Genomic DNA, 22144 nt, shown 5'->3' on the forward strand with positions numbered 1-22144 from the left:
AAAGGTTTTCTTTTGAAGTGGTTTTCAGCCATGGACAGTTAGAATTCTGCTCACTGGCTTCAGATCACCTAAGTATCTCACGTCAGCGTCTCCTCTACCAACCCATCTGGAAAGCAGACTCGATTCTGTAGCCTCATCTGGACTTCGGCCTCAAAGTATCAAAGCAAATGAAACGTTGAGATTTCTCAGTGTTTAAGAATGCATGCCGTAAGCCTGGAAATCTAAACTTCGGATGAAATCAGTGTTTATAGCTCAGCACACTGGGTCCTTCCTCAAGGGAGTAATAAACTATAGCAGAGTTTAAAATGTGAGTCCACCTCAGCTCCGAGTTCAAGAGAAGCTGATGGTGCTGCAGAGACGGCTGCAGCTACAGGACACACTCTGAAATGATGGCTTGAGGAAGTGTAACGTGTTCGGATCCAGGATTCCCTGGGGACCAGTGATGCACGCGTGCACCTGGGGTCTGGGAAAGGCTGGGGCAGGCGGGACGAAAGAAATGACAACTGTGCCATCTGCGCCACTCGCTGCGAGAGCCTGGAGCCCATATCCAAAGTCCCCTTCCTCGCACTTTCAAGTTCCAGCCTGCCGGCGAGAGGAACTTGCTCAAGGTTTGGCAGGTGGGCGTGAAACTGAGGGCTTTATTTTTGGAGCCCTTGGTGGGAGACGCGCAGGTGTCCCCCTCCCAGGCCTGGCGGCTTTCGCCCCTGCCCCAGGGCTTCGAGCCGGCACTCACCCTGCCCAGATCCTCACTTCCCCAAGTGCCTCCACATCCCCCCAAGCCCAGAGTCCTTAAAATGGCCCCTTATACCCACAGTATGGATCGTGGTTCTGTTTTTCTGAAGAAGCCCAGACTGATGGAGCCACCTTAGCTTATTCAATTAATTGATTTATAAATTATGAACATTCCAATCTCTAAATCCCTTCCAGATTTATATGTCTCTGAATCTGCAGTTCTTTTCCTTTAAGACACATAATACATAGCAGGCTAAAACAACATATGATGTGAAAAGATAGAATAAATTCACAAATAAGCCTTTACAAAGCAAAGACATTTAGAAGTAAGGATCAAAAAATAAAGAAAAATGTTGACAAAAATGCACCTAGTTAGAGATAACAGGAATGGTGCTGGCATACCTGGGGTGGGGGCAGGCAAAATTTGAATTCAACAATCTGTGATGCTTGGCTAGGGAGATTTCCAAACTGAGTGCGGAGGATAAAGCCTGGTTTCTCCTTGAGCTTGTGGTAACATGCAACAAAAGAGGGATATGCTAAGAACTCAACTTTGGGGTACAAAGAAACTAGAAACTGATGATCTGGAAAATTCTGGGCTTCCAGACAGTGAAACCCCAGAGAATAGTGCCCCATGAGAGGATTTAACCAAACATGGAAGTAGTCAGCCATTTCAGAGAAAGCCAGGATTGGAGATGGAGTTACCCAGGAAGGATCTGTACAAAGTCCTATTGTCTGATGACTTCAATCCCTGTATGCTACATGCCAAGTCAACAATTTTTTTGTGAGACTTGTATAAACAGAACCACTGCCAGTCTGGACAAAAAGGGACAGAAAACGGACAGAAGGAAAAATGACCTCAGAGGCAGAACCATGGAAGCTAAGAACTAAAGCCAAGAAATCTTAGGGACCCACCTGTGTGTGAGCAGGGGTGCGTTCCCCTGGAGGCAGAGGGCAGACCTTCGCCTCAGTGTTCAGAGAGAGTTCTGGCACCCCAGGCCTTGGACAGCATGGAGCACATTCCCCAGGGATTTGGGGGAGCCTGGCTGCCACCCCATTGTTCTGAAGGGGTGGAGCGTGTACTGGAGATGGCAGAGAGTCCGGGTGCCACCCAGATGCTTGAGGAGGGTGAGGCTGGAGGTGTGCCCCAGTGCTGCAGTCCTCATCCCAGCATTTGGAGAGAGCCGGGCCACTGCACAGACTTCTACAGTCAGAGAGCAAAAAATACTGGAAAAGGGCTGGACCCCAAGAAAAGGACTGGATCCTAAGAAAAGGGGGCCATAGAGCCTAGAGCTACCTAGAGCCAAGTACCAACTTAATCTCTTGATGAACAAATCCAAGGAACAGGGGTCCTGCTCTGAAAAGTCTTTTTTTCTACTCCTAACAGCTCATTAGATAGAACTGAAGGTTTCTCAGGTTCCAACTGTCCTGGGCAAGGGCAGAATTAAGCCTGTCTGAGAAACAAAGAGGTGGTCAGGTGAAAGGAGGTAATTCACTGGAGGCTGTGCCTTCTCCAGGACAGGGGTGGGGCCCAGCTCAGGTGGAATTCCTCCCCCAAGGAATTCAAACCCCAGGGTCTGGAAAACTGAAACCATTAAACCCAGCCCACAACCTCCCCTCTTCTCAACCAGGCCCCAGCAGGGAGAGTCTGTTGAAGTTAAAGGTACTGCATCACTTTATGGTGGTGAGACCTGCAGGCAGACAAAGCCTGCCCACACACTGGGTAGGACAGGAAAAACGCAGAGTCTAGAGGCTTCATAGGGAAATCTGTCAACCTACTGGGTCTCTCCCTCAGGGAAAACTGATGCAGGTGACTCTTTCCTCCTGAGAGAAGACCAGTCTGGTCTGGGAAAATCTGACTGGAGTCTATAATACCTAAGTAGACCCTCCTAAGGAAAAAAAAAAAAAAGCGCCCCATATAGGCAGGGCAAGAAACAGAAAAACAAGAACTGAAAAATTCTGATTAAACAGAACCTATGTTAGAGGTCTAGAATAACTTGAACTGAATGTTAAAGAACAGACAGAGAACAAAGCCATCGAGCAAGAAAATCCTAGGTAAAAGCATGAAAACAACCATCAGAATAAACCAATTAAGGAAATCAAATGCCTAGATACCAGCAAAAAATAATGAATCCTACCAGGAAAATCAAAGATATGGCTCAGTCAAAGAAACAAACCAACAATTCAAATGAGACACAGGAATTGAAATAACTAATTCAGGATGTTCAGACAGACATGGAAAATGTCATCAAAAATCAAATCAATGAATTGAGGGAGGATATAAAGAAGACACTGGGACAAAAAGAAGAACTTGAAAGTTTGAAAAAATGAATCACAAAACTTATGGGGACAAAAGGCACAACAGAAGAGATGAAGAGAAACAGCAAAACCTACAACAGATTTGAAGAGGCAGAAGAAAGGATGAGTGAACTAAAGGACTAGACATCTGATATCCTACACAAAAGAAAATTTAGGGAAATGAAAGGAAAAATATGAGCAGGGTCTCAAGGGAATTGACTGACAACATGAAGCACATGAATATACATGTTGTAGGTGTCCCAGAAGGAGAAGAGAAGGGAAAAGAAGGAGAAAGACTAATGGAGGAAATAATCATTGAAAATTTCCCATCTGTGTTAGTTTGCTAGTTGTTGGAATGCAATATACCAGAACTGGAATGGCTTTTACAAAAGGGGAATTTAATAAGCTGCAAGTTTATAGTTCTAAGGCCATGAAAATGTCCAAATTAAGGCATCCAGGGAAAGATATCTTGTTTTCAAGAAGGCCGATGATGTTTTGGGTTTTTCTCTCAGGTGGAAAGGCACATGGTGACATCTGTTAGCTTTCTTTCCAGGCTTCTTCAACAGCTTCCCCGGGCCTCTGTCCGTTCTGTTGGCTGTTGGTTCTGGTTGCTCTCTCCAGGTTCTGACTTGCTTAACATCTCAAGGCAATTTCTGCTGGTCTCAAAGCATCTCCAAACATCTGTCTCTGTTCTCCAAGTATCTGCATCTGTGTCAGCTCCACTGTGAAGTTTCTGTCACCTCTGAGGCCTCTGTTGTTTCTCTGGACTCGGTCCTTTCTGTCAGCTCTGTTGATGCTGTTGCTTCTGACTCTCCCCAAAATGTTCCCTCTTCTAAAGGATTCCAGTAAGCGAGTTAAGATCCACTTGGTATGGGCGGAGTCACATCTGTATCCAATCAAAGTTAATACCCACAATTGGGTGTATGACATCTCCCTGAGAAAATCTAGTCAAAAGATTCCAACTTACAGTATTGAATCAGTATTAAAGAAATGGGTGCTTCCACAAGATTGGAATCAGGGTTAAAACATGGCTTTTCTGGGGCACATAATAGATTCAACCAGCACACTACCTCTCATAAAAGACACAAAATTACAGATCTAAGAAATGCAGTGTACCCCAACAGAATAGATCCAATTAGACATACACCAAGACACTTACTAATCAGACTGTCAGAGGTCAAAGAGAAAGAGAGAATTTTGAAAGCAGCAAGAGAAAAGCAATCCATCACATCCAAGGGAAGCCCAATAAGACTATGTGTGGATTTCTCAGCAGAAACCATGGAGGCAAGAAGGCAGTGGGATGATATATTTAAGATACTAAAAGAGAAAAACTGCGAACCTAGAATTCTATATCCAGCAAAACTATCCTTCAAAAATGAGGGGGAAATTAAAATATTTTCAAACAAACAATCACTGAGAGAATTGGTGATGGAGAGACAGGCTCTGAAAGAAATACTAAAGGGAGCACCACAGGCAGATAGGAAAAGGCAGGAGAGAGAGGTCTGAAGAAAAGTGTAGAAATGTAGACTATCAGTAAAGGTAAAAAGAGAAAAATAATTAGATATGACATATATAACCTAAAAGACAAAATGGTAGAAGAAAGTACTGCCTTTACAGTAATAACACTAAATGTTAATGGATTAAACTCCCTAATCAAAAGATTAGCCAGAATAGATTTAAAAACATTCAGCAGAACAGATTTAAAAACAGGACCCATCTATATGCTGTCTACAGGAGATTCATTTTAGACTCAAGAGCAAAAATAGGTTGAAAATGAAAGGTTTATGTTATAGTTAGGTTTCTCTAGAGAAAAAGAATCAACAGGAAACACTCACAAATATAAAATTTATAAAAATATCTCATGTAACTGTGGGACTGCAGAGTCCAAAATCTACAGGGCAGGCTGTGAAGCCAACGATTCCTAGACCTTACACAAAAGCATGAGCACTGAAAAAAGAAATAGATAAATGGAAACTACTCAAAAGTAAGCACTTTTGTGCATCAAAGAACTTTGTCAAGAAAGTAAAAAGGCAGCCTATGCAATGGGAGACAATATTTGGAAACCACATATCAGAGAAGTATTTAGTACCCAGAAAATACAGATTCTTCAACCCAACAACAAAAAGACAAACAACCCAATTAATAATGGGCAAAAGACATGAACAGACACTTCTCAGAAGACACTAAGTGGCTAAAAGGCATATGAAAAGATGCTCAGCTTCCCTGGCTGTTAGGGAAATGCAAATCAAAACCACAATGAGATATCATCTGACACCCGCTAGAAAGGCCATTATAAAAAAAAAAACAGAAAACAACAAGTGCTAGAGAGGATATGGAGAAAGAGGCACACTTATCCACTATTGGTGGAAATGCCAAATGGTACAACTGCTGTGGAAGGCAGTTTGGCAGTTCCTTAGGAAGCTAAGTATAGAATTACCATATGACCCAGCAATCCCATTGCTAGGTATCTACTCAGAGGACATGAGGGCAAGGACACAAACGGGCATTTGCACAACACCATTTATAGCAGCATTATTTACGATTTCCAAGAGATGGAAACAGCCAAATGTCCATCAATGGATGAGTGGCTAAACAAGCTGTTGTATATGCACATGATGGAATATTATGCAGCTGTAAGACAGAATAAAATCATGAAGTATGTTACAGCGTGGATGGATCTTGAAGACGTTATGCTGAGTAAAATTAGCCACAAAGAAAAGGATAAATATTGTATGGTCTCACTAATATGAACTAATACTGATGAACAAACTTTGAGAATTGAAGTTAAGAACACAGGTCATCAGGAGACAGCAATAGGGCAGAGATTGGGAATTTGGTGCTGAAGGATACAGATCGTGCAACAGGACTAACTGTAAAAATTCAGAAATGGATAGCACAATACCACCTGATGGTAGCACAAGAACATGAGTACACTGAATGAAGCTGTAAGTGAGAATGATAGAGGGAGGAGGGCTGGGGGCACACATGAAACCAGAAGGAAAGATGGACAATAAAGACTGAGACCGTACAATGTAGGAATGCCTGGAGAGGACGATGTGCTTTTGCACGAGGGAGAACAAATGAATGTCAGCATTGCACAGTGTTGGAAATGGCTGGTATACAGGTGTACCTGTGTTGATAAAAATATTTTTTTTCTAAAAAAAACTATCATTAATATCCTTAGAAAAGTCAGGTGATACTACAGCCATGAAATAATAACAAGATGCTTTATGTTAAAATGCAAAAAGGAAAAGTTAAAAACATATAAGAGATCCTGAAAATTAAAAACATGATAGCATATAGGAAAAACTCATTAGAAGAGTTAGAAGCTAAATCTGAGGAAATTTTCCTGAAAGTAAACAAAAAGGACAAGATAGAAAATAAATGTAAAAGAAAAAAAAATAAGAACAGAGGTTGACTATCTAAACAAATATTTCATAAGGGAAGAGTACAGAAAACAGAGAAGAAATTATCAGAGAAATAATTCAGAGAAATTTTTTGAAATTCAAGTACTTTATACTGCAGACAAAAGGGCCCGTGAGTGTCCAGCACCTGGATAAATATGCTAGGGCAGCTTCAGGAAATTTCCAGAAACAGAAAGAAAATCCTAAAAGCTTCTGTGGCAGCATGGAGCGATGGCCCCAGGAAACCTGCTCTAAATCGTGGTGCAGTCCTGGGGTGTAGCCCGGGGTGTGGCCTGGGGGTGTGACCTGTGACCTGGGGTGTGACTTGGGGTGTGGCCCGGGGTGTGACCCGGGGTGTGACCTGGGGTGTGACCTGTGACCTGGGGTGTGACTTGGGGTGTGGCCCGGGGTGTGACCCGGGGTGTGACCTGGGGTGTGACCTGTGACCTGGGGTGTGACTTGGGGTGTGGCCCGGGGTGTGACCCGGGGTGTGACCCGGGGTGTGACCTGGGGGTGTGATCTGGGGTGTGACCTGGGCTGTGATCTGGGGTGTGACCTGGGCTGTGACCTGGGGTGCGGCCTGGGGTGCGGCCTGGGGTGTGGCCTGGGGTGTGACCTGAGGTGTGACCTGGGGTGTGACCTGGGGTGTGACTTGGGGTGTGACCTGGGGGTGTGACCTGGGGTGTGACCTGGGGTGTGACTTGGGGTGTGACCTGAGGTGTGACCTGGGGTGTGACCCGGGGTGTGACCTGTGACCTGGGGTGTGACTTGGGGTGTGGCCCGGGGTGTGACCCGGGGTGTGACCTGGGGTGTGGCCTGGGGTGTGACCTGAGGTGTGACCTGGGGTGTGACCTGGGGTGTGACTTGGGGTGTGACCTGGGGGTGTGACCTGGGGTGTGACCTGGGGTGTGACTTGGGGTGTGACCTGAGGTGTGACCTGGGGTGTGACCCGGGGTGTGACCTGTGACCTGGGGTGTGACTTGGGGTGTGGCCCGGGGTGTGACCCGGGGTGTGACCTGGGGTGTGACCTGGGGTGTGACCTGGGGTGTGACCTGGGGTGCGGCCTGGGGTGTGGCCTGGGGTGTGGCCTGGGGTGTGACCTGAGGTGTGACCTGGGGTGTGACCTGGGGTGTGACTTGGGGTGTGACCTGGGGTGTGGCCTGGGGTGTGGCCTGGGGTGTGGCCTGGGGTGTGACTGGGGTGTGGCCTGGGGTGTGGCCTGGGGTGTGACTGGGGTGTGGCCTGGGGTGTGACTGGGGTGTGACATGGGGTGTGGCCTGGGGTGTGGCCTGGGGTGTGACTGGGGTGTGGCCTGGGGTGTGGCCTGGGGTATGACATGGGGTGTGGCCTGGGGTGTGACTGGGGTATGACATGGGGTGTGGCCTGGGGTGTGACCTGTGACCTGGGGTATGGCCTGGGGGTGTGACCTGTGACCTCGGGTATGACTTGGGGTGTGGCCTGGGGGTGGATCTGGGGTGTGATCTGGGGTGTGGCCTGAGGGTGTGACCTGTGACCTGGGGTATGACATGGGGTGTGGCCCTGGGGTGTGGCCTGGGGTATGGCCTGGGGTGTGGATCTGGGGTGTGACTGGGGTGTGGCCTGGGGTGTGACTGGGGTGTGGCCTGGGGTGTGACTGGGGTGTGACATGGGGTGTGGCCTGGGGTGTGACTGGGGTGTGGCCTGGGGTGTGACTGGGGTGTGACATGGGGTGTGGCCTGGGGTGTGACTGGGGTGTGGCCTGGGGTGTGACATGGGGTGTGGCCTGGGGTGTGACTGGGGTGTGACTGGGGTGTGACCTGGGGTGCAGCCTGGGGTGTGAACTGGGGTGTGGCTTGGGGTGTGGCCTGGGGTATGACCTGGGGTGCGGCCTGGGCATGGCTCCTGTTGAAGAGGACCCTGAAGAGGCCTCTTCAGCTGAGGTGTGGCCCAGCAATCCAAGCATGCCTCCACCCCATCCCGGAGCCCTTCACAAACAGAATGAGGTTCCCCCGCACAGGGAAAGCCACAGGAAGAGGAGAGTCAGCGAAGCTCAGAGAAGCCAAAGATCCAGGGGCCTCGACCGCTGCAGTCCTGGGGGGAAGCATCGGCTGGGTGACGCCTGGACTTGGGCTCCTCTTAGCCTCGCAGCCCTGAACACTCCCTCGCTTAAGCCGACCCATTGCATGGGATTTGTTCTAGTGGTCAGGGAATGGAAGCATCCTTCAAAGAGAAGAACGAGTGTCACAGCAGGGAGAGATGGCAGGAGTGAATCAGGCTTCTCCTGGATAACGGTCAGAATGGAGGGGGCGATGCCTGCAGGATTCTGAAGAAAAAGCATTTCCAACCATGTGAATAGTGTCCGCTATCCAAACAAGGAGCTGGGGCAAGAAAAAAGATGGGATTAAGGAAACAGGGGAACCAACACAAAAGAGAGGCAGAGGGAACTCCCAGAAGGATGGTGAAGGGGAATCCTACGGCATCATCAGGGTAGAAGTCCACAGAACAAGTTTACATGGAGCAAGTCAGAAGGGCCGGGACAGATTCATCAAGAACACACGAAACAACTTACGGGAATAAATGTATTGAGATGCTGTGTAGAAAACTAAACGTGTTTAGGGTTGGGAGTAATGTGGTGACAAGTATATACTAAAAATAATAATAATAATAATAATAAACTCCAAGTAAAATAAATCGTGAATAAAGTTTACACCAATTTTTAAAATGTATTTTTTATTATATTAGGATGTGGGAGCCAGAAGTATATATGACTAAATTCTTTGCCTGCCAACTGAGAAGTTAATAGATAATGCTTAAAACTAAGAAAACAAGAAAGAAGTAGCACTGTTTTTTAGAGACACAGAGATAAATACCAAAAAACCCGGTAAAAGCATTCAAAGTAATTACCTCTGAGATTGAGAAATCAGAAGTGGGGTAAGGAGTAGGAGACTGCTGTTTTGTTTTGTTTTTTGTAACAGGCCTGGAAGAACAGACTTTAAACTTTATTGGTGGATAAATTGATAAAGAAAGAAAAATTAAGATAACAAAAAAGACTAAGGTTAAATTCACCTTTATTCAATTTAATGGTAATGGTTAATAAAATGAAACAGGATGTCATTTACAGCGTCGCCCTTTTCAACCAGAGTCCCTGCAGCATGCTTGATTTTAAAATGGATTGCTCTGCTTAATCTAGTATTTTGATCTAAACAAATGCTGGATAAACCTCAAGAATGTTGGTTTTAGAAATATTTTATTTGAGGTTAGTGAGCCAAACTTCTGCTCTCCTAACAAAGTTACCAAGTTCAAATGCTTGCATGTGCAACTATATTTATCACACCAAAGCTCATTTTTCAACAAAATTTTACTAACGCCACCTTTCAAATAATTTTCTTCTCCCTCAAATGTTGCCATTTTTTGCAGATTTTGTTAAAATGTATCCTCTTAAATATTCTAACCAAAGTAAACAATCAATATCTCATAGTATCATCACTTAGCTGTGCAATCATTACACTCAATTTCAGACCATTTTCATTGCTACAAAAAGAAAATTATCAGACACAAAAAAGAAAACCCCAAACACCGCACACCCCTCATCTCCCCCGATCCTGGCCCCAGTACTGGAGTAGTCACTGCTGCTGCTGGTGAAGGAATCTTAAGGCGGTACTGTCAACTATAACCTGTAGCTTGCAGCAGGTATTTTTTCCTACATACAACACTATTTATTGCCTCTTTGTACCAGTGCTGTACATCTGGGCCAGTTCGTGCAAGAACTTAGATAAATTTTCAGTGTTAATCAGTGACATGGAAGACTCTAAATCACCCTTTTCAACCGAATTCCCCTGCCACACAGCGCTATCTTCATATTCCCAATTCCGAGCAACCCTTACTCCACATCTAGTTGCAGACATGTAAGTTCAGCCTCGCTACACATTCCGCTTCCTCCTCTAGCTTCTCTCTGGGTCTTCCATACTCTACATCTTCGGAAGCTCTGTGCACTGCTTGGTGATGATACTATGTATTCTAGCCAGATCACATTAATGAAATCATACAATATCCGTCCTTTTGTGTCTGACTCATTTCACTCAGCATTACGTCCCACTTCTGTACTGAAAGACCTCTTCTTTCCTTCTCTTTATTCTCCTGCCAAAAAGCTGCCCGGGTTGGGTTCTACAGAGCTGATCCACTACTTCCCATAATATGGAGTGCAGGAGAAGATGGCAAATGGAGCACAGGCACACAATTTCACTAACTCTCAAAACCTCAGTAAAATTACATAAAAGGTTTTTGTTTTTCTTTTTTAAGCCATAAACTAGACATATACTGTGCTGGATGCCAAATGGCCAAATGTTAAAATCAATATTCAGCTGAAACCAAAGGTCACCAAAATACATTTGAGATATAATAATAAAGCTGAAATTTAATCAAAGTAGAAATTTTAATTAAAATTTAATACTAAATGTTTAGAAATGATTTATTGGTTGGATTGCTGCTAGCCTGACCCTGCGGTCATTATTTTTTGATGGCCGACGCTCTATAGGCCACTGTTAACAAGGCCAGTGGAGAAGGAAGACTTTTGTGAGGGTTTCTCCTTGCTTTGCCGGTCTAGGTGCTGCCGAGGAAGGTCCCACCTCCTTTCCTTTCACCTAAGAACTGACTCAGATGAAGGCTCCGCTCCTCTTCCCGTGTCTCAAGATCTGGGTGACTGTGGCGATGCAACCTCATTAAATAATTCTGTAAACTGAAGCTCTGTGCAGTGCTTGATGATGACACTTCCTAAATATTTTCAAATGAGTCTAAGACTGTTCTTATCTTTTTGAAATATATTTTTACATGAATTTCCTGCTTTACACAATCACTTGAGAAAAATTTCTCCTTAAACGTTGGAGCTAAATGTGTGACAGTGGAGACATGAAATTGACTTTCAGCATACCAAAAAAAAGTAACAAATTCCCACCTAGGTTTTATTGCATCCAGGCCAATTTCAGTACCTTCTCAAGAGCAGAATGACAGTACTTTTACAGCACATATCAGCTAAGAAATACTTGCATGCTTTAAAGAACACCAGGTTGGTTACTTCAGAAGGCTCCAGTAAAAAAACAGCTTTCTCTGCAAGCAACCACTGGTCATTAGTAAAACCTGTTATGTTGATATTGTTATCTGCAGAGTATAATATTAAGGCTCTTTTGGTCAAGCAACTTTTTTTAAAATTTAAATTGTTTTCTTTACTAGAGAACTTGTGGGTTTACAGAACAATCATGCATACAGGACAGATTCCTGGACACCTCCCGTAAACACACCCTACACTGCTGTGGAACATCTGCTACAACTGATGGAAGCACATTTTCATCACCGTCCTACTAACTAAAGTCCATGGGTTCATTAGGGTTCATGTTTATGTAGTGTGGTTCCATGGATTTTTAAAAAATTTATTCTGTTACCATATATACAATCTAACATTTCCTCTTTTAATCATATTCAGGTACATATTTCAAAGCTACTGGGCTCACACAGCTGTGCTGCCATTACTTCCATCCATCCCCAAACTTCTCCTTCGTCCCCAGTGGGACCCTGGGCATGTTCTGCCTCAACCTTCCAGTCCCATCCCGACCCGTCCCCTGCAAACCTCAAGTCTAGATTCGGACTTGATGAATTTGTTGAGCAGTGTTTTGATGCATAACTCGTCTTTCATCTTGTTTTCCATCTTGCAGAGAAACCTCACAAGGCAGTTTCGAGGTCTCTTCTATGTCCTGTAATTTTCCTTAGCCCAAAGTTGGCCATCCTGGGATCTAGAATCAGTAGTTGTCTAAATCTGGGCAAAAGGGCTGTGCTGGGACCTGTGGCCTAGGGGCCCCGCCTTCCTCTAGCTGTGTCTGCAGGGAGGAGAGCCTGTGGCCAGGGTGGACCCCTACACCGGCCTGTAAAAGGACGGCCTTAGAGAGTTCCACAAAGCATGCAAAGCAAACCAATGTTAGTAAGACATTGTTGAACGCATTTCCTTTTCAAGCATTTGCTTTACTCACAAGCTTTTAGGGGATCGCAGCTGGTTGGGGGAAGGGAGGAAGGGGGAGCTGGGGTGAGGGAGCAGTCCCATCAGCAGTACAATGTTTAACCTCCAGTTCTTTGCTACTTTTAAATGCACGTGTTGTTTTCCTGTTTCATGGGTTGGTTCATTTGTTGTAGCTTCTCTAAAGAAAAAAAACTCACTTTCTATACGAAAGACATCACCATGAGTGATGCCTGCTGGCAGCATAGCTCTTGGGCGGGCGAGGGCGGCAGCGCGTCCCCCTGCCCAAGGCCGGTCAGCTGCGGCACTTTTAATAGTTCAGACTCTGCTGGTGGCGGTGGCTTCAAAGTGTTACCCTTTCTTGGCGACCACTGAGCAAGAGGCAGCTAAAGCCTTAAAGATATGCTTTTTTCCCTTAAAAGTCATTACAATCCTAGAACTTACCCCACAGCAATAAGAAAATAGGCAAAAATGTACGCTCAAGTACATAGATCACATTATCGATAAGAGAAAGAGCCTGTGCATCAATCGTGGGCGAGGACGAACTCTAACCGGGCTATTCAGCACTAATGTCCACAGCCAGTGACATCCACGACCAGGGCCTACCTCCACGCTGCGTGTGGGCGGAAGGGTCAGCTCTCACACCGGCCGGCCGGGAGGGCGCCTCTGAGCCAGCGATGGGCACCGGGCCAGACGCGCAAAGACAGGGTCAAACAGGGAACCAGGGAGCCAGGCAAAGCGGGGACCCGGCGGGATCCGGGTTGGACCAGCCCGTGGGTGGCCCGAGCAGCCAACCGGCCTCGGGGGCCAGAGATGGCGGTCAAGTCTTCCCTCCTCCACAACCCGGGCGCATTCGGTCTCCTTCCGGCCTGCGGCTCTGATTCGGGACGTGCCCACGGCCGAGACCGCGGAGAAGGACACAAGGGGTCCCAGCCCCTCGTGCGGCCGCGCGCACGCACACGCGCGCACTCACACCCGGACTTGGGACGTGTGTCCAACCGGTTGTGTGGAGAATAGGTCGTAGTTTTCAGTTTTCTTCTTTATACTTTTTTCCTTTTCTTCAGACTTTATGATAAGCATGCAATATTTTCATAAACACAAAACGTTTAAATATTACTCAACCAGCCACTCAACGAGGAATCTCAATATGTGCCTTGTCCCACATCTTTGGCACCAATAATTGCCAGAACGTTGTGTCACAAAAAGAGGCAAAAAGTGTGCTGCTTGTTCTCGGGAAAAAGGGGACATCACCGGGCACTCTCAGGGGTGGCGGGTACCACCTAGCCCAGGGCCAGACACTTCTCAGACAGACAGGGGAAAAAGTTTGGACAGAAGTTCTCCCGCACAAAGACACACAGTATAGGCAGCTACAGACCGGGAAGGGAGGAAACTTACTGCAGTGGACAGTCTGGACGCCAGGGTCATCTCCAAGTTCCCTTTGAGACCGAGAAGTGCAGGAACTAAAATGAAAACTTCTGTTACTTTTTTGAACACCTCCCAGTGCTGTAAGAAAAAAACAGACTTTGCTGACAATCTTTAAAATCTTTAAAAAACGCTTTAGAACAAAGACATTTCTAAAAACCGCAGCCTTTTCCCCAACTTTACATCCACATTCTGACCGACTAAAGGTCACCAGAGCGGGTGCATTTAGCTGACCCCATTCAGGGGACGCCTTGGCCCCGCTGGGAAGACGCACAAGAGATCACCGCCCGGCCCCTTCCCGGCGCCCCTTCTCTGCATGCCCCGCCCCTTCCCCACGGCCCCGCCCCTTCCCCACAGCCCCGCCCCTTCCCGCATGCCCCGCCCCTTCACCACGGCCCCGCCCCTTACCAAGGCCCCGCCCCGCAGCCCCGCCCCCGGCACACTCGCCATGCTCTGTCCGCCTGCGGGACGGGACGGCAGCAGAGCAAGCCGGCTGTTGGAGCCAGAAAACCCTCGTTTGCCTCCCAGACCCAACCCTTCCGCCCCCACCAGGAAGACCACCGAGTCTTTTATCTAACTTTCCAAGTGGGGAAGTAAGGACTCAGAGAAGCCACACGGTTCCTGGGGCCAAGGACCGGGCCTGGCGCTGCCCTCCGGGGTCTGAGGCGTCCTGTTCTGGCCCCGTTTCGATGCGTGGGTCCAGGGCGCGGGGCCACGCGGGACGCGGACCGGCCGCATGTCCCGCAGCCACGGGCCCTTCTGGTCTTGATTTCTTTACTCATGGAAGAAGAAAACACCTGCCCTGCCGAGCCTCAGGGAACACCACGAGAACGAAAATAAAAGGTATTGAGCGCCTTTTAAACGAAAAGGTCACACCAACATGAAGTGCTGTTTCACTCATGTTATTAAGGTTTGTTTCCTGCTAAAACGCTTTAGGATGCGCTGAGGACCCCCGTGCGCTGGGGGACCACACTTCCCTCGGGATGACGCGGGGCTGGTGACCAGAAAGGAGAACCGGCAACAACATAAATACTGATATTAGCGAATGATCACCGAAAGATTGCAATGTACGAGGCACTGTTCTTTATGTTTACTCATTTACTCTCCAAAACACACCCATGGGATAGATGTTATTTTTATCAGATCAGAGATAATTCAGGAATCCATCTTACCAAGATCATCATTCTAATATTCCTACCTATATGCTTTGATCTTAGAAATGCCAGAATAATATCCAAAGACCCAGTCACATGCCATTCTCCTTTAGATCTGTTGGATGCAGCCCTTTGGGTTATTATGACCTTTTCCAAGTTCAAGTCAAATACAATTATTCTGTGAGAATTAAACAATAAAATCCTTAACACCTTAGCACTGATGTAGTAACAACTAGATTTATTATTACTTGCCTCCCTCATGCCAAATAAAGTGGACAGTCTTTTCTCTACACCTGAGAGGTTCCCAAAGTTTCTCAGTTCACTAAGCACCTTTAGTGTTTTAGTAATGTTTTCATGGCACCCTTAGGCCAAAAGAGATATTTAACATAAATATCTTCATAATAACATCCTAATTATGAAGCAGTTAGGTCCAAATAATAAGTACTTATATCCTAACAATTTAGTAACCATTTGAAGAAATAATACAATCAAATGGGAAGGGAAAAATATTACCTTGTCATTCTTAAATAACAGAAGTGACTTCATCATAGGATGGGTGCACCTGTTGATACTGCCCAACCTCTCAAATCTGGAGTCAGATTAGAAGCTGCGATCCTCATTCCCTGTTCCACATTGATTTTTCATGATGTTTGCTTTTTATCACAGCAACCGCTGAAAACCCAGCACTGTAAACATGTCATCAAAAGCATCAGAGCACACTTATAAGAAAGTGGGCCCAGACTGTGAACTCTGACAGCAGTCACATTTAGTCCAGAGCGGGAATCGCTATTTCTGGATTTTGAGAGGTTATTTTATATACATATAATCTGGTATTAGAGATAAGAATGAAGATGGTCAGGTCAGGATTGAGGTCATTCAGAACACAGGGGTAAGGAAGACATTATCTATATTTTAGAACCTCATCTACTCTTTGAGACCAAAGGAAGAAAGGTTTATTTTGTCTGGAACTGAACTTTTCTGTAGCACACGATCTAACTCAACCTATCTGTACAGCTCATTTAAACAACTGAAACACAGCGAGCCCAGAATAGAAAGAGGACCTTTAATCCTGTATAGATTATTTTAATGCCAGGATACATTCTAGAATATATTAAGCAGATAATCAAAAAGTATTGGCAAAGTCCCTTGAGGGAGGGGAGAAAGACTATGAAACTATTAAACTTTACCATCAGGGAATCCTCTGATACTTTGTCAAACATTAGGGACACCCAAATCAATAGGCCATGCCCTCGATACTGAGGCTTACTCTTGTGAAGCTTATGCAGGTAGCAGAGAAGCTTAGACTACCTATAGGCATGGCTAAGAGTTACTTCTGGAGGACATCTTTTGTTGCTCAGATGTGGCCCTACTCTCTCGAATACAACTCTGCAAGTGAAATCATTTCCCTCCCCCCTACGTGGGACATGACATCTTGGGGTGAAAGTCTCCATGGCAACGTGGGAGATGACTTCCAGGATGAGCCTGGTCCTGGCACCATGGGATCAACAATTCCATCCTGACCAAAGGGGGAAAAAGAAGTGTAACTAATAAAGTATCAGTGGCTGGGAGAGCCCAAATAGAGTCGAGAGGCTACTCTAGAGGTCACTCTTACACAAACTTTAGTTAGACATTGCTACTTATCATAACTTGCCACCCCCTACCCAAAACCACTCCTGTCAATCCTAAAGAAGACCTTGGGCAATATATAAGATTCTACAAAGGTTCCATGCACTAGGGGATGTTTCCAGAAACCTACAACCTCCAGATGGGTCCCTGGACCAGATAAGTCCTGAAATGCAGAGGGACCAGCCTTCCCAGAACATCAGCTATTTCCATCTCCCTATCATTTGACAGCCCCTTCCAATGTGAAAAAGTTAGAATAGGTACAGCCCAAATACCCCTAAAGAGAGGGCTAGAAAGATCAAAGGTGATGGTAGAGTTACACAGAGAAGGTCAGGTTTAACAAGCAAGAATGAATGCTGAATTATTATATTGATATTTCTTTTAGTGTCCAGTATCTTAGAGCAGCTAGAAGTAAAAACCTAAAATTGTGGAATTGTAACCCACACCAAACTCTGAAATATGTTCTACAACTAATTGTGGTGCTATGCTTTGAAATTTGTTGCTTTTTTTATATAGGTTATTTTTCAAAAAAAAGAAAAAAAAACTATTGTGTTGCACGGCTATATGATGATACTGTGAACCACTGATTGTACACTTTGGATGATTACATGATAAGTGAATATAAAATACATATAAATAAAATTGCATTAATTTTTTTTAAAAAAGAAGAGGAAAAAAGCAATTGCGTGTGATTTGATGTTGAAATGTTGAACCACCGTGAGCTAAGTGTCTGTGTAGTGTCGCAGTGCCCCCCTCCCACGTAAAATGCTCTGGGCACCCCTCTGAGTTCACTGCGGCACCCTGGTGGGCCTTGACACTCCATTTGGGATCTTTGGGGAGAGTGAGAAGCAGTGCAGCACAGCAGTCACGAGGAAGGGCTAGAGCCAGCTACGCAGGCCAAAATCCCAGCTCTGCATCCTGGGACTCAGCAACCACGCCTTCCTTTCTTCACCTAAAAGCGGACGCACTGTGCGTGCTACATAAAGTGTGCTCAGGGCTGGGCCTCACACTGTAAAGGATAACAACACTGAGCACTCACTGGCTGTAACACCAGGAACATTATCAGTTAATTTTCCCATCAAGAGGAGATAATGCAGAAGTTCAGAGAAGGGCACGGATGGGACTAGTAACAAACGAACTTCACCCACTTACAGATTCTGCAATGGTATAAACACACCCCCTGAGGCTATGCAGATTGTTGTGAACCAGCAAACTTCACTTCAGGAACCTGCCCTAAAGGAAACAGCGTCCAGCCTTACCTAGCCTTGGGTCCTGTCAATATCGAGGCTCTCACACATCAGACATAACACCGGACAGCTTATCTATGTACTAGATTCAAAACCTGAAAGTCTATTAAATGCTCAAAAGAACAAGATGAATTTTTTAAAAAAAAACACAGTAATATAAGTTGAGGAACACATGTGCAGAGTTTTTACATAAAAATAAAAATAACACAAAAAGTAAAATATAAATTAACTGATAAAAGAAGTCTATGAATTTTAAGAAACACACATGAATTTTAAGATATATAAAATCCTTGTATCTGGAGAAGATTTAGTTTCTCATTTTAATTTAGTTAAAAAAAATAAACCCATTGTATTTTGGGCATATGGCTAAATTACCAACCTCACTAATACTTACATAAATGCAAATTAAAAGGTAATAAATTTTCCTCTGTGATATTGGTAAAGATAGAAAAGTTGGATAATGCACTGTTAGTACAAGCAAGTAGGGCCCCTATTACACTGTTGGTGAGAAGGTAAAGGCCTAACCTCAGCGGGTGAATTTGGTAATTTCAATTAAAATGTAAAATAAACAATATCTTCAACTCAGAATTCAACTTCTAGGACCACATGCTACAAATAAACTTGTATATGAGTTCAAAGATAGAAATATAATGAGTTCACTGCATCATTGTTTATGATAGCAAGAGATTGGAAATAATTTAAATCCCCTTCATGAGGTAATTAGATGGATAAATTATGATACAACCTTACAATAGCAATTATACAGCTGGAGAATTTGGTAAATCTATTTAGTGTTTTCATACATAGAAGGAGCTCCAAGATAAATTCAGTACAAATGAGGTGAAGAGCAGCATTGCAGGTTTTTTTAAAAGCAAATACATCAATAAATGCAAGTATAGGCATTTACTTTCTATTGGAGAAAACATTTAAAAATTGGTAACTAATTTCTCAGGAAGGAACAGGGAAAGGCTATGAGGGAGGAGAAAGAATTCACTATCTATTCTTTCGTACAGTTAAAATATGCTTCAGCAGGTACATATAATACTTTTTAAATTAACTTAAGTTTGAAATAATTGTAGATTCATAAGCAGTTGTTAAGAAATAATACAGATGGATCCCATTGCCTTTTATGCAACACTATTCCACGGTATCACAGCCAGGAAACACTGGCAGTCAAGATACAGAGCATTCTATCACCACAAGGCCCCCCGGCTATATGACAGGGTCACATTTCATTATCTTTCCATGTAAATATCCCATTATTGCAGTACCATTTGTAGAATTTTGTTTGTCTGTTGTTTGTTTTGCTTGTTCGTTTTTTGGGAAGTGCATGGACTAGGAATTGAACCCGGGTTCCCGCATGGCAGGCGAGAATTCTACCACCGAACCACCCTTGCACCCTGGCACTGCCTTTTTCTGGCCACTCCCTTCTCTCCACCCCATTCCTTTTTACCGCTGACAACCTCCAACATGCTCTCCATGTCTATAATTCTGTCATTTTAAGAATGGTATATGAATGACATTATATGGTATATAGCCTTTTGAGATTGGCTTTATTGACTCAGCATAATTTTTTGGAGATTCAGCCACGTTGCTGCATGCATCAGAGCTGGTTCCTTTTTGTCTCTGAGAAGTATTCCGGGGCAAGGATGGTCCACAGTTTTTTTAACCCCTCAAACACTGAAGGGCTTCTGGGTTGTGTTCAGTCTACACCTGCTATAAACATGGTGGGCAGGATTTTCTGTGTACAGAATTCCTCATTTCTCTGGCATAAATGCCCAGTGGTGCAACTACTGAGTCATATGGTAGTTGAATGCTTAGTTTAATGTTAAGCATTCTTGACAAAGAATATTCTAGAGAGACAATGCCCTTTTTAAAGAAAACAAAATTTTTATTTTGAAATACTTTCAACTTTACAGGACAGTTAAAAAAAAAAGTGCAGATGGCAGAGGAGCCGCCAGGGTGTAGCACAGCTTCAGCTTCTGAGGCTTCAGGCCAGCGCCAGGCTAGGGATGTGGGTGCCAGGTGTGTGGCCCAGCACTAGTTGTAGGACCAGCTGTGGGCCCCAGGTGCACCAGGTGCACAGCCCAGCCGCTGCAGGCTCCAGGTGTGCCAGGTGCACGGCCCAGCCATGTGGGCGCCAGGTGCACAGCCCAGCTGCTGCGGCCTCCAGGTGCACAGCCCAGCTGCTGCGGGCTCCGGGTGCACGGCCCAGCCGCTGCGGGCTCCAGGTGCACGGCCCAGCCACTGCGGGCTCCAGGTGCACAGCCCAGCCGCTGCGAGCTCCAGGTAAGCCAAGTGCACGGCCCAGCCACTGCAGGCTCCTGGTGCTCCAGATGAGAGGCAGGTGTTGACATCGGGGCGGGGACGTCACGGGCTGCGCTAGGAGGGGTCCCCTGGGGCCGAGCAGGGCGTTTACATCCCCCGCAGCCTCATCCTCTCGGAGGTCTTTATTTCTTCAGTGCCTTGATCTCCTGTCTACTGGCCTTTCCACCTGGAGAGCTCCTGCAGCAGCTCTCGGGGGCCCAATCTAGTGATAACCAACAGTTTCAGCTTTTGTCTATTTGGGGTTGTCTTAAACTCTCCCTCCTTTTTATTCTTTATTAGAAAAGTTGTGTGTTTACCGGACAATCACGCTTATACTACAGGATTCCCACCTGCCACCGTATTATTGAAACGTGGCACTGGCGCGGAGCACTTGTTACAGTTGATGACAGCACATTCTCAAGGCTGTGCTATTAATGCAGTCGCCACTCAGGGTTCACCGTTTGTGTGGCGTGGCTACTCGGTGCCATTAAACGACCTAACACGTCCCCCTTTTGGCCACCTTCAGAAAACACTGCAGCGCTGCCAGTTACACTCACGGTGTCACGCTGCCGTCACCATCCGTCACCAACATTCCCATCACTCCCAACAGGAGCCCTGCACATCTAAACCTTCATTCCCGTCCCTGCCCCACCCCATCGCCCTGGTAACCTGCATTCTAGGTTCTGACTCTATGGGTTTGCTTACTCTGTGTCGTAGCAGTGAGATCATACAGGATTCATCCTCTGCTGTCTGGCTTATTTCACTCAGTATGATGTCTTTAAGGTTTATCCGTGCTGTCTCATGTTATCAGGGCTTCATTCCTTTTTATGGCTGAGTATTATTCCATTGTCTGTACATACCATTTTGTTTATCCATTCATTTGTGGATGGACACTTAGTTTCTCCCATCTGTTGACAATTGTGAATAATGCTGCTGTGAACATCAATGTGCAAATATCTAATCAAATCCCAATTAACTGGGGTATGTACATAGAAAGAGGATGGCCAGATCATACAGGAATTCTATACTGAACTTTCTGAGGACCTGCCAAACTGTTTTCCACAAATGCTGCACCATTTTACATTCACACCAAAAATGAAGGAGTGTTTCTGTTGCTTCATCTCTGCAATGCTTGTTATTTCCCATTTTTTTAATAGTAGCCATTCTGGTGGGTGTGAAATGGTATCTCACTGTCATCTGCATTCCCTTACTGGCTAATGATGTTCAGCATCTTTTTCTTGTGTATTTTGGCCATTTGTATCTTCTTTGGAGAAGTGTTTCTTCAAGTCTTTTGCCCATTTTTTTTCTTGGGTCATATGGCATTTTCTTGTTGAGGTGGATTACTTTATATATTCTAGGTATTAAACATTCATTGGATATGTGGCCTCCAAATATTCTCTCCCATTCTGTAAGTTGTCCTTTTACTTTTATGAAGTCCTTTGTAACACAAAAGTTTTTAATTTTGATGAAATCCCATTGATTTTTTTTCTTTTGTTCCTCGTGGTTTTAGTGTAAAGTCTAAGAAATCATTTATGTAACACAAGGTGCTGAAGATGCTTCCCTATATTTTCTTCCAGGAATTTTAGATTTAGTTCTTACATTTAGAACTTGATTCATTTTGAGTTAATTCTTGTAAATGGTGTGAAGTAGAGGAACACTTTCATTCCATTGCATATGAATATCCAATTTTCCCAGCACCGTTTGGAAAAAACTATTCTTTCCCAATTGAGTGAACTTGCAGCCTCGTCAAAAATCGGTTGGCCATGAATATGAGGGTTGATTTCTGAATTCTCAATTCTATCCCATTGTTCTATTCATCTGTCCTTGTGCCAGTACCATGCTCTTTTGATTATTGTGGCTTTGTAATAAGTTTTAAAATTAGGAATTGTTAGTATTTCGATTTCTTTCTTATTTTTCAGGACGGTTTTGGCTATTGGAAGCCTCTTAAGCATCCATATAAATTTGATGATTGGCTTTTCC

The 22144-nt window shown here is 45.0% G+C and overlaps 1 protein-coding gene across 10 annotated transcripts in view; it reads right to left on the reverse strand.

The window, feature by feature from the left end:
* Positions 1–22144, reverse strand: part of SLC41A2 (solute carrier family 41 member 2) — a 214804-nt gene that overhangs the window by 137003 nt on the left and 55657 nt on the right. For 9 of the 10 annotated variants that reach the window (XM_077111887.1, XM_077111884.1, XM_077111882.1 and 6 more), the window contains exon 3: positions 13807–13914. The exons of the other annotated variant lie outside the window; for it this stretch is intronic. In XM_077111887.1, coding sequence (XP_076968002.1) covers positions 13807–13914 — 108 coding nt within the window. The remainder of the gene's footprint in view (positions 1–13806; positions 13915–22144) is intronic. 10 annotated transcript variants of the gene reach the window in all.

Source organism: Tamandua tetradactyla, chromosome 7 (assembly GCF_023851605.1).
Source record: "Tamandua tetradactyla isolate mTamTet1 chromosome 7, mTamTet1.pri, whole genome shotgun sequence".
Classification (NCBI taxonomy): domain Eukaryota; kingdom Metazoa; phylum Chordata; class Mammalia; order Pilosa; family Myrmecophagidae; genus Tamandua; species Tamandua tetradactyla.